A 12,132-nucleotide genomic window follows, 5' to 3' on the forward strand; every position below is an offset into this window, starting at 1 on the left:
CAGCCCAGGAGGGCATTCCGTCCTCCCATCAGCTGTCCCCCTCCATCTCCAGCTGCCTGCCTATTTGGGAGCTCACAGATCACTGAGTGCTTGAAGAGCTGACCACTTCTTGCCTATTTGGGAATGCTTTTAAATTGTTCCAGAAACTGCTGTTTGTTGATAAATTGGGGTGATTGCAGAGAAGTGTTTTAGCTAAACTGTGTAAAAGAAGGAATGAGCTGCAGCGCAGCACTGCCAGCTGTCATTGGATTTAGAAACACACATCATAGATTTTGTTGCTTTTCAGACAGCTGCGCTTATAGTTGCTCTTATAGCTATATAAAACAGTCATTCTGTCAGCAAACGGTCTGGCAGCAGAGCTGGGTTCTATCTGTGTTCCCAAGGCTGGTGGGTTTGTTCCCTCCACATGCATAGCTAAAACCTGGAGGAAGGTGGCTTTGTAGCATGGGCTGTAACCTGTCCCCAGTGTTGTAGCTTTGCACAGTGAGCTGTGCCCACTGCCTTTGCAGGAGATAGTGCTGACAGGGCTTGTCTTCAGCACCCCTGGTCATTATGAATGGGTTAGCTGCTGCCCTGAGAGAGCTTTTTGGGGGATTTTACCCCGGGTCTGCAGTTGCTGCTCAAGAGTCTGACTGATTTACACACCACAGCTTGTTACAGTACTCACAGAGATCAAACTCTGTCCTCTGTGGTCTATCCTATTCGAACTTTGGAGCTAGAGCTGAGAGTACTAGGAACCAAAGTTAGATTTTAAATAATTTCCCCAAGAGAAAGGAGATAGTGCCCTATTATCAAATTTGAAACTTTTCACAGAAACAATATCATTTCCAAGAGAACCTCATCCAGAAAGGGTTTCCTGATAACAGACCAAATGCCCACTAAAAGTAGTATTTGAATGGTTGAGACACATTTTACTTGCAGTCCTTTATACAAAGTGGAACAACTTAAAGCAAACTAGCCTGCATCAGCAGGCTGCTCCATGAGTGAGCTGTGAGAGTGGGAGTGAGCTATTGCTGTTTCACACCAATCTCTTGTGCAAGCAGTGTCAGAAGTAGCTGCAATGCAGACTATTGCCATCTTGCAGAGGGATGAGCCACCTCCTGCAGAGGCCCCAGGGATACCTGGCAGTGCGGGCACTGCAGGGCAGTGAGGGTGCTGATGAGCTGTACCTGTGTTTTCTCTGGAACAGGTGCCATGGCTCAAGCCCAGTGATCTGGGTTGGCTTACAAGGTGTGCAAGAGCAGGTGGTGCTCACAGTCTCATTTGCTCTTGCTGGGTTCTTCTGCTCAGCTCAAATCTGTAGCCCTCTCCCTGCCCACCTTCGTTTCCCTCTGAAACTTTAGAGGATGCTGGATTCATCCTGATCCAAATGGGAAGATGTCTTAAGTTATACAGCAGAAGATAGCAGCTTTCTTAACTGTAATGTGATCTTGGTTCCTTTGCAGGCACCAGCCTGGAACAGAGGGTTTGGATGTTGCCCCTCTGGCCATTATCTGAGTTTTACAGCATTTGGAGATTGAACCCAAATTCCCCATCTCTTCTGAAGCTCCATGTCAATTTGCACTTGTTCCTAGAAGCCATTACTGTCCTGTGAGCTCTTTACCATGTGAGGATTGAAAACAGAGCTATTCTGCTCATTTGAGCTCTTTTTCTTTTGCATGAAGGCAGAGCTCAGGGCTCATTCCTTTTTCTCACCATCTGAGGATTAAGCCCAATCCTGACTGTTATCCGACCTCGATACCATTTACATACTGAACCCAATGCCTACGGCTTTTATCTGAGCCTTTACAGCATTTGGAAGTGCGCCATGCCCCTTGTCTGGTATCAAAAGCATTATATTAATTTGGGATTCATTCCACAAAATGAGGCTGTCAGCCAGACTCCTTAGCAATTGGATATTGAACCCAGACCTCGTGGTTGTCTTCCAAGTTATATGCCAGCTGGGAACTCAGCCTACAATCCATGGCTGCTGGCCAAGCTCCTTATTGGTGAGAGATTGACACCAAGCCCCTAGACTGCTATTTCTGTATGGTGGTGTTAAGGACTAAACCTAGCTCACGTGGTCAGCATAATCACCTCTGCATTGGCAGTGAAATGAAAAATCTAGTTAAAGACTTGAATGAATATTGAGGGTTGATGTTCAGCTGCTTAAAGACCAGGAATGATGACAACAATTCCCTTGGAACAAGGCCCCCTTGATAGTCCAGGGGGAATAGCCCCAGATCCCCCATCTGTCATCCAGCTGGATATAAAATCCAGGTTCTCATTAACGCACAGTGCATAACATTTCTTTGCTGGCTGGCAGTATCAAAGCCAGTTCCTCCAACTTTCAGGTATTCTTCAGATGAGATTAAACTAGATCCCTTTTCTATATCACTGTTAGGCTCTGCCAAAGCACTTCTCGTCACTCAGAGCAGACCTCCAACGCTGCACCTTGTCTTGGGGTGTGCTTCCCGCATGCAGCATGTCCCCAGCCTTTGCTCCCCCATAGAGGGAAGCCTGGAAGGCAAATGAGAGCAAGGGATGGCTCTGCACACCTTCATCCTCTTTGGGGGGCGCCTGAACAGGTAGAGGGAGCATTTCAGGTGAAATGCGTGTCTGAGGCAAGCAAACGTTTCCCTCCTGCCAGTAATTTTGCCTGGGAATTCTTCAGCATCTTTACACGGTGTGGTTTTACTGCATAGCAAAATGCTTCAGAAGACTGAATTAAAACCAAACAGCTTCCCAGCTGGGATGGTCATCATTAGAATGCAATTTCCAGCAACCATGTGGGGTTCTTGGTAGCCTTGAAACCTTTAAAATTCTCCTTAAAAAGCAACTTTGAAGGAATGGCTTAGCATGCAGCTAGAATAGGAAAATCTTTCCAGGACCTAGTGGGTCAAGCTGGATGTTATAGTGCAAGTGGACAGTGTAGGATGTTGCTTTTTCTCTGAACTTGCGGTGATGGTGAAGGCTACTCTTTGGTGCTCTAATTGTGCAAATTGTGGATGGGGGTGTTCTGGTTTCCCATTCCGAAACACTACTGTGACTGGGGACGGAATCCGTGGGAAGATTTCAAGCTAGTTTTGCAGACCTGTTTTGTGGGTCTGGAGTTACTCTGACTGCCTGTTGCATATCTTCTGATTCATGTTTATTTGCTAAGAAAACATTAAGTCCTTGCCACACACATGTGGTTTTATGAGGATTTTCAACCCAAGAAAGACAGTGCAAATGGGATTCAGCTGACTATGGTGGCAATTCATTTGTAAATAGATTTTCCATGTACCCACTTGTTCTTCTATAAGTGGGAATACCTTTTTTGATCCATTGCTCTAGCATTGCTCATCTCCTGTCTGAACACTCTGTATCACCCTTTCTGACCCCTCTCTGTAAAGCTCTCTTTGGGCTTGTCTTTGCTCTTTGCCAGGTCTTTCCCAAGCCCTTCCCTTCACTATCTCCTGCGGGGTCCCCAAGGGGTAGGAGATACTGCTGACTTCAGTCTTGGCACCAGGAGCTGTTTGCAGGGATGCTCCAGGCATCGCTCAGAAGTTACGGAGAATGCAAAGTCAAGCAATACCCATGATTAGTTGAAATTGTTATTTCTAGAACTGCATTTCTTTGCTTTACCAACAGAAGAGTTCATCTGTTGTGTATTTGCTTGGTTTCTCAACTAACCTGCAGATTTGGGGGGTGCAGTATTTGCTGCCCGCCCTGTCCTCCTTGGCAATGGCACATGATGTACGTGCAAGAGACGAACGGGGAGAATGGTGGAGATAGAGGGAGAACAAGCTCTTCTTTCCTGTCCTCTTGGTTGGCTTCCCAGAGTTACGAAAGCCCCCGGCACGCCGTGCCATGCCCCGCCACCCCTCAGCCCACGGGCTGATCTCAGTCTCCTTGTGCACAAGAATTTCCACTCTTTGTGTTAAACCCTGCCAAAGAAAAATTCCTGAAGCAGAATAAAAATTGTGGAAGACTTTCAAACCCAGAGATTATTGAACTGTCCCTCTTACCAAATGGCAGTCAATACTATGTTCTTTATAAAAAGTCTCCAGTATAACGTTTAATTCAGTAACTACAATTGGAAAGCCTTTCCAATTATTTTAAACTGCCAAAGACATTTTAATGTGCCTCAGATTTTGTGCTGGCATGCCACAGAGTTAAGTGCCATGCATCTTTTGGAGAACTTTAAAATTTAGCCTCATATAAAAAGGAGAAAAATGGGAAAGAATCCCAAAGGTTGTATTATACTTGTCCCATGAATTCTACCACCATTTGTGGCCTCCAAGACACCTTGTCCTGCATTTTGAAATTGTTTGTCTCCCTCTGTGCGGAGTGAGAGATCCACGCAAACAGCCAAAATCCTGAACTCCTGTGCGGAGCTTTGGCTGAGGGCAGAATTACAAGCAGATCTTCACTGGCGGCCACCCAGCCACGCATTGTCGGGCGGTATTCGCTCTTCACACGCGTCCAAGCCTCTGCACCCGAGGATGTGAAAGGTTGAGAAAGCCCAAGCGTCTTCTGTTTTTTCTTGTGCCAGGGCCATGGGGCCTCTGTCTACTGGCTGCTGTCAGTCCCAAACCCACCGAGGTGCTCATCCCTGATGAAACCCACCAGCAAGCGCTGCCACTGGGTGTGAGGGAATGGAGCACGGAGCTTTGCTGCCTTGTTAACCTGGCTCCAACTATGTGAGCATCAGTAAGCGACAGAAGCTGACCCTCAGCATCCCTGTGCTCTTTTTTTTTCTCTTTCTCCTATTTTTTTTTTCCTTTGTTTCTCCTCTCTGAGCTCAGTGGCACGTGAGCCCTGAGCGTATGCATCTCTGCACTGGGCAGAGGGGGAGAAAGGGCAGGGAAAATGTCTCATAAATCCAGTTCTGCCCTATTAAGATTCATTCTGGTACGACAATGGCTTTTTCTGTTGAAATGCTTTGTGAAATCTTTGCCTAATGATCTGTTAGCTGGGGAAAGGTTAAATTCCTGGAAGATTTTCTGTGTTTGATTAAGAAAAAACAGTGCAATTATCCAGAATTCAAAGTGAGTTTTAGCCAGCTGTTAATAATACTGTGATTCTTCATGTTCTCATTACTCAGAAGTAATGTGGCCATCCCTAGCTATGGCAGTAAAATATTTATAGCATTCTCTTTTGGCCCTGTTTTTACTTAGGGAGGGCTGGACATCACTCGAGATCTTCTAAGTATGCTTCTTTTTGTGCTGTAGCCACCCACAACAGTTCTCTTCTCATCTAACCGCAGCTGTCTGAAACAGAGATGTCCTGTTGAAGGCAGTTACCTCAGGAGGGGTCAAACAGGCCCTTTAACCACTAACAGCTGGGTATCATGTGCAAACTGATTGTCAAGGCTCTGCTAGAGTCAGTGGAGAGACGGGTGCTTCCAAAATTCACACCATCCTTAGAGGGTTGCGGAGGATCAAGGAGATAAATGGGCTTGGTATCTGATACTTTTGATACCAGCGGTGTCCATATTAACAACCTGGTTTGGTGCGGAGGTGGATTTCTTGGGAGTTTTCTGCTCTTTGTAGCCTTGTTGCAGTCTTGCAGGTTGGATTTTGTGCTGGGAGACCACTGGAAAGCTGCAGGAGCAGCCCCCGGACATCTGTGTGTTTCTCCTACCTCTCTCCCCTGATCGCTGAGGTTTCCAGCTTGGAAGGTCGTGGCAGAGCATGAGATACACGTGGCATCTTTGTGTTCAGGCGTATGGAAACAAAATAAGTGTCATGGGGAAATATAATTTCACAGTGGCAGGCCCTGCACTGGAATAAACAGGCAGCTTGTTTCCTCCGGTGGATGCATGGAAAATCAATTCCCAGTCCTCTGCAGAGGCTCCTAAACATGAACCAAATCCCCTCTGGTAGTACTTAAGAACAACAACTGTTTTGCACCAGAGAGAAGGTTTCATTTCTAGCAGGAGAACTGCAGGTAACACCTTTTTGCTATCTTCATGTTGTCATTTAGTTGTTTGTCTTATTCTCCTTATAAGAGTCTCACTTCAAGTGCAGCTTTTTGCCTGGAGGTCTAAAGTAAATTAGTATTAAGTAACTGTATCTGTCTCTAATTCACTAAACATCCAGAAAAAACAGCTAATGTGCCTGAACCAGTGGGATGAAAACATTAGATTAATGTAATTCAGCTAGTTTTCACTCAAACAACCAGTAGCACTTAGAAGACGGTTGTGAAAGGGATTAGGAATTTCTTTTCCACAGTTTTCCTTTATTTTTCTTTGCATGCATTTGCTGTGTTCCATTAAAGATTCGCTATTCAGTTAGTTTATTTCCTTGACCCTTCTTAAAACATTGCTCTTAAATAAGTTTATTCTTCTCAGAGCTGCCTCCATATTCACCAAGGCTTTCAGTGACCAGGAAAAGAGACAGAAAAAAACACAGACCATCTATGAGCAGCTCACCCCGACTGGAGTGGCTGTCACCATCTCACTTGTACTTTGGTCCAGCATTGTGGACACAGGGAGTCTTGGAGCATCATCCTTGGACTTAGAGTAAGTCCTTGAGCATGCAGTCACCTCCGCTCCATCCCCTTCGGCTCCCTTGGCCGTGGTGGTGCATGCTATCACCTTAGTGCCACAGCAAGTGTGATGTATGTATCCTCTACTGCTTTATACCCCACTTCATTAGAAATGTGTAAAAAGATCCAGAACAGGCTGTGTAGACCCTTCAGTTTAACAGCACATTACTGGAAGCTGCTGTTGGTGTGCACATTTCTCACTGCAGTTCAGTCTAGACCAGGGTTGCTTCGCTTTCTGGAGAGAACATCATGCGCAATCCTGTCAAAAGCCTTAAAACCCATCAAGGTGTAAGATCTAAATGGCTGCTTTTCTGCCTGCAAGCCCTGCTCTCTTGTCAGCAGATTGCTTCAGTGTGATTTGTTCTTGATGTGTTCCTGTGACTGTTGATCATCTCCTTATATTTTCTAAGTGCTGACAAGCAGCTTGATTATTTGTCTAAGTGTTTTTCTGGGACCTGAAGGCAGTCTGCCTACTCTGTAATTCCCCAGCACCTGCTTCCCCTCTTCTGAAAGCAGAGCCCTTGTTCTGCCCCCCAGCCCCCTGGAACCTCCCCATCCCTGCTGGCTCCTCACAGTTAAGTGGTTGCAGCTCTGTAGCTGCTTCAGGATACTCACTGAGTGCCCTGGGATGCAGTTCAAAGGGGAAGGATGATTGAAAGCACCATAGTTATCTAATTGCCCTCTAACCAAATCTCCTTTTGCTGTCACTGGAGTTCTTATCTTGTTAACAATGGCATTAGCTTTATAAGACATTTGATTGCTTTTAAGTTTTTAGGGAAGACTGAAGCGAAAAAAAAGGCATGAAGCATTTTTGGTCTCCCTGCAGCAGCTTGTGCTAATATCTCTCCTTACTGAACAGCAGATCACCTCTGTCTTTGTTTTCTGCTGCTGGCTGGTGCCCCACTGCTTGTCAAGGGCACAGCATGGCAGGGGAGATGCCAGCTGGGGAGCTTTGGGGACAGCAGGTAGGACACAAATCCCACAGAGACCCCAGCACCCCAGGTGGGTCACCCAGGCAGCAGGGGTTGGCCAGGCTGTCACCAGGTGCGGACCCATCCTCTCTCCCCAAGCTCAAGGAGTGGTATGGAGCTCCTGTCTCTGTGTGCAGACCAGAGGTTAGCTGGGTGCATTGTGCATGCCGTAGAGGATCTGGTTGATTATTGTTGGGGTTTCATTAGTGCACCAGGGGCTGTGGGAGCAGAGACCAGGTTGTGCTGGCATGCAGCAGAGGTGGCCATGAGCTAGCAGGCCTGGGGTGGTGGTTTCCTCCTCTGTTCTCCAGGCACTGCAGGGATCTGCTCTGAAAGAGATGCAAGGGAGGATAAGCACAGAAAAGGCTGTACTTTCCTTGCCAAGAGCAGATGAAAAGAGATGTTATAAAGTCACTTGTCTCTGGTAACAGGGCCTCCAGCTCTGACATGGTGGTGGAGGGCATCCAAGTTTCATGCTGGAAGGAGATGAGCCCACACCTGGAATCCTATCCCAGTTTCAAAGGTCAGGTGCATTTCTACAGTTACAGATGTCATGGGGATGGCATTTGACCCTGGTTCATCCTACACAGAAGCCAAGGTCTGATGGACAGAAGGATCATTTGAACCTCCCTGGAACTAGCTTTTATTTGAACTACAAGCTGTTTTTTGTTTCTTCCCAGCCAGGTCTCTAGACAAACTCTATAACTTTGCTGACTGCTCTGGCCTTCACCTGATCTTTGCACTGAATGCTTTGCGCCGAAATCCTAACAACTCCTGGAACAGCTCCAATGCCCTCAGCCTGCTGAAGTACAGCGCCAGCAAGAAGTACAACATCTCCTGGGAGCTGGGCAATGGTGAGTGTGGGAACAGGAGAGCCACAGGAATGGAACTTGCTGTAGCAGGAAGGTGCTCTCTTTTGGAAGAGTATATTTCAAATTCCAGGATGTTTTGCCAGTGTAGGTTCAGGGATTTAAAGACCTCTTCTATAAGGCAGCACCATCTCTAAGACAGATGTGGCTTGTGTTCACACCTTAGCTGGTTATTTCCATTAGCTGGTATTAAACATTTTATTTACTTCTGCCCTGGCTGCTAGGTACAGATGTTCCTGGGTGGGCAGACCAGCAGCTGTGTGGACTTGTGTGATGGCTGCAGTGCCAGGGAAAGTGGGGGACCCTGAAGGGACAGGAACATAACAGCAAGGTGCAGGTCCTTCACCCAGCACACAGCAGAAGTGATGTGAGAGGAGATGCTGACACAGAAGAGTGAGCAATGGCCCTCGTCCATGCCTCAGAGGCTCCCGCTGCTGCTCTGTAGAGCAGGCAGGCAGCTCTGAGAGCTCAAGCTGTGTGACAGCATGTGAGCTGCGTGTCTCTCTCCGGAAGCGCGGATGAAGGAGCAGAGCTGGCAAGCCTTGCTTGTCTATTTTTATTTTCCCAGAGCCCAATAACTATCGGACCCTGATCGGCCGCTCAGTGAACGGCAGCCAGCTGGGGAAGGACTACATCCAGCTGAGAAGCCTGCTGCAGCTTATCCGCACTTATTCCAGAGCAAATCTCTATGGGCCGAACATTGGGAGGCCCAGAAAGAATGTCATCGCTCTCCTGGAAGGGTAAGTGATGTTGCTTTGATCAAGAAGAGATCAGAAACCCTCCAGAGACTGATGCCCTTTGCAGCAAGCAGTCTTGCTCTTTGGCGTCCTGATGTCCAACAGCTGCAAGAGCTGTGAGGCTCTGTGCAGCTCAGCCATGGCAGTACCAGTGGCTTGTGGACATGGTCATCTGTGCTGCTAGCCTTCTGCAGAGGTCCCTGGTGGGATTTTGGGCTGGGCTGATTAACACTCTCCCAAGTATTCCCAGCTTTTCCCAGTTATAGGCAGACTGAGGTGCCCACCTTGTTGGGATATGAAGATAACGCAGTGGTGTGGATGCCAGCTGTTGTATGCCTGTGGGCTTCAGGGCCAGGAGGTGGGTCCTGGCACCACTTGCCAATATAAAGATTGTCTCAGAGTCCTGGACAAATTGCTTTGCTCTTCCCCTTTGGTGGCTTCTTCTCTCCATGTGCTTTCTCCATCTGTGCAGAGGAAGAACCTGTAGCAACTTTCTTCACTGGCCAAGCCCTCTGTTCCCTCCTAGGGGAACTGGCATGTCTCTGCTTTGGGGAGGCCAGAGAAGGAATGGTGACAGTGAGGGACGCAGACACCTGGAGGTGATATTGGACAGCTACAGGAACCAGGGAGGTGTGGGAGCCTGCTGGCAGCAGGAATTGGGACTACGCAGCTCGAAGACCTTACAGCAGAGGGGAAATTCCCTGCAGGACTGTAAACAGAAACTCCAGTGCAGAGGGCTGGGCAGGGGGAGGTGTGGAAGGGACTCTGCTGGGAGCAAAGCTGGGTCTAGCATTCATTAACATCTGCATGAATGATCTGGCAGAAACAATAAACAGCACACTGATGCAGTCCCTGGTGAAGCGGGAAGGGAGCCAGGGCCAGATTCGCAGCTCTGCTGCAGCAGCACAAAGAGACCATAATGCTGTTTGAACCAGCTGCAATGGCAGCATCCCTCCTGACAATAAAAGTGGGGGACCAACCCCTGCACCCACACCATGGCTGCCACCAATGCCACATGGGTGCATTGCTTGCCAAGCCCTGGTGTTCAGTATGGCAGGGAGAGTTAGAAAATATTGTAGTAGCCTTGATCAGCAGGAAATCTATTAGCACCGATAGGAGCGGGCTGAGTAAGGAAAACAACAGGGATGAGAGCCAAGAAGCTCTTAGAGAAAGGGAAGTCCAACTGCCGCGTTTGCCCTTCGTGCGGCGCAGCCGGGTCCCAGGGAAGAGAAGGGTTGGAAGAGTCGAGTCACACAGCAGGGTGGTCCAGCGACTCGGCCCTGCTGGAGCCATAGTGTGACTTCAGCGACCCCAGAAACAAGGTTGTAGCGTGTAATCTGATGGAGAGGATAGCAGAAACAACAGCTCAAATGGGAAGGAAGGAAGGTAAGAGCTAGGTTTTGAGCAGCCCCGGTGATGAGGTGGTGGGAGCTCTCCAGACCCCCAGAGAATGCCTGCTCTCCAAGCTATGTGCTATTTCTCTGCTGCCTCCCCCTGCCTGCCAAGGTGTTGCTGGTCCACAGGTGCTCAAAGTGATTTCTCTCTCCTTGTGTCCTGCACTCCAAACCTTGGTGCCTGCAGCTCACAGCGAGCGGCATGTGCCTGCACAGCCTTACAGCCCACAGGGTCTTGTGAGAAAAAGAGCTGCTTGTCTTTCCACATAAAGACCCCATTATTACCAGGCAGGGGGTAAAGAGGAGGAACAAATACGATTACACAAAGACAAAGGACTAAACGCTCATTTGCTCTATTTGGAAATGGAGTTGCAAAAGAATGAACAAACAGACCCCAATGCCTAACTGCTTGACAGCAGGAGCTTTGTTCCCAGCAGCTCCCTGAGGTTTCTTCAATACTCTTGGTTAGTGCTACCAAGAGCACTGCCTTCTGCAGGAGCATCACAGACCTGGTCAAAGGGATGTGGCTCAGCATGTGCCTGGTGCTGTCACAGTCAGGACATGCTTCTGGGGCATGTCTGAATGAGCACCACACAGCAAGCAGGAGAGAGGAGAAGGAATTTAGGAAGGTGCTGTCAATGGTAAGCCTCCTGTATGCCTTGCTAGACCACCCCAAGTGGTCTACATAGAGCTCGCAGTAGGATGAAGGCTCCAGAGCAAATAAAGTATGTGTAGTTAATAATCCCAATGATGTGAAATCTGCGGTTTTGCTCTTATTTTTAAAAATGTGATGAACAGCAGAAGTCAACCAGATAGGAAGGGATACGCCAAGTGGAAGATTATGAGTCAAGTGTTAAGTAAGACTGGAGGGGAGAGATGATACATCCCAGAGCAAAAGTCGGGATGGGTGGATTAGTCTGCCAGGCAAGAAGTGCCCTATTACACAAAGTGAGGAAGCAGATTTTTGAGGGGGGCAAACAACGGGAATGAGCTGAAGTGGGAAAGGAGAGCTCAGAGAGGCCCAGGCAGTGTGATCTCTGACAGTAGAAGCTGCAGTTAAATGTTCTCCAGGGAAAGCCTCGAGAGTTACTCGAGTTGCTGAAACACTCAGAATAGTCTCATTGTGAATTATTACCTAAAATTACATTTTTCTGTTGCATACTCTGTGTTTCAGACATTGTAGTGTATTGTTTAACTGTTACCTGAAACAACCAAGCTAAACTTATTCTTTATACTTAAACCTTGTCCTGCAGGAATGATAGCATTGGCATGAATTGGGTATTGCACTCTACTGTGCACCAGGCTCTGTCTGTCTCAGTGGTGGGAGACGAACACCTTCAGGGCTGTTCTGACTCAATCCTAGGGCCTGTCCTCTGGGAAAGGGTGGGACTGAACTCCTCTTGGGATGCCACCTTCCTCTGGGGTCTGCTAGACAGGCTAGATGAAGAATGGAGATCAGGCACCTGAAGGTTTGCAGCCTGTAGGGACATGAGCGTGCTGTCCCGCTGCAGAGGCTGTCCTTAGGTGACACTGAGCTGTTCTGGGTGAAACCTGTGTACTTTCTGATGAAGGAAGTAGGATATGGTGAGCGGCAGAGAACCCTACCTGAAACACAGCAACACAGGCTTTACATACCCTTCACTGTTGA

General features: G+C 48.0%; 1 protein-coding gene across 2 annotated transcripts in view; it reads left to right on the top strand.

Moving 5' to 3' along the window:
- Positions 1 to 12,132, top strand: part of HPSE2 (heparanase 2 (inactive)) — a 111,255-nt gene that overhangs the window by 64,789 nt on the left and 34,334 nt on the right. For both annotated transcript variants that reach the window (XM_065842838.2, XM_065842839.2), the window contains 2 exons: positions 8,165 to 8,338; positions 8,922 to 9,093. In XM_065842838.2, the coding sequence (XP_065698910.1) occupies positions 8,165 to 8,338; positions 8,922 to 9,093 (346 nt within the window). The remainder of the gene's footprint in view (positions 1 to 8,164; positions 8,339 to 8,921; positions 9,094 to 12,132) is intronic.

The sequence above is a fragment of the Patagioenas fasciata genome, chromosome 8 (assembly GCF_037038585.1).
Source record: "Patagioenas fasciata isolate bPatFas1 chromosome 8, bPatFas1.hap1, whole genome shotgun sequence".
NCBI classification, from domain to species: Eukaryota; Metazoa; Chordata; class Aves; order Columbiformes; family Columbidae; genus Patagioenas; species Patagioenas fasciata.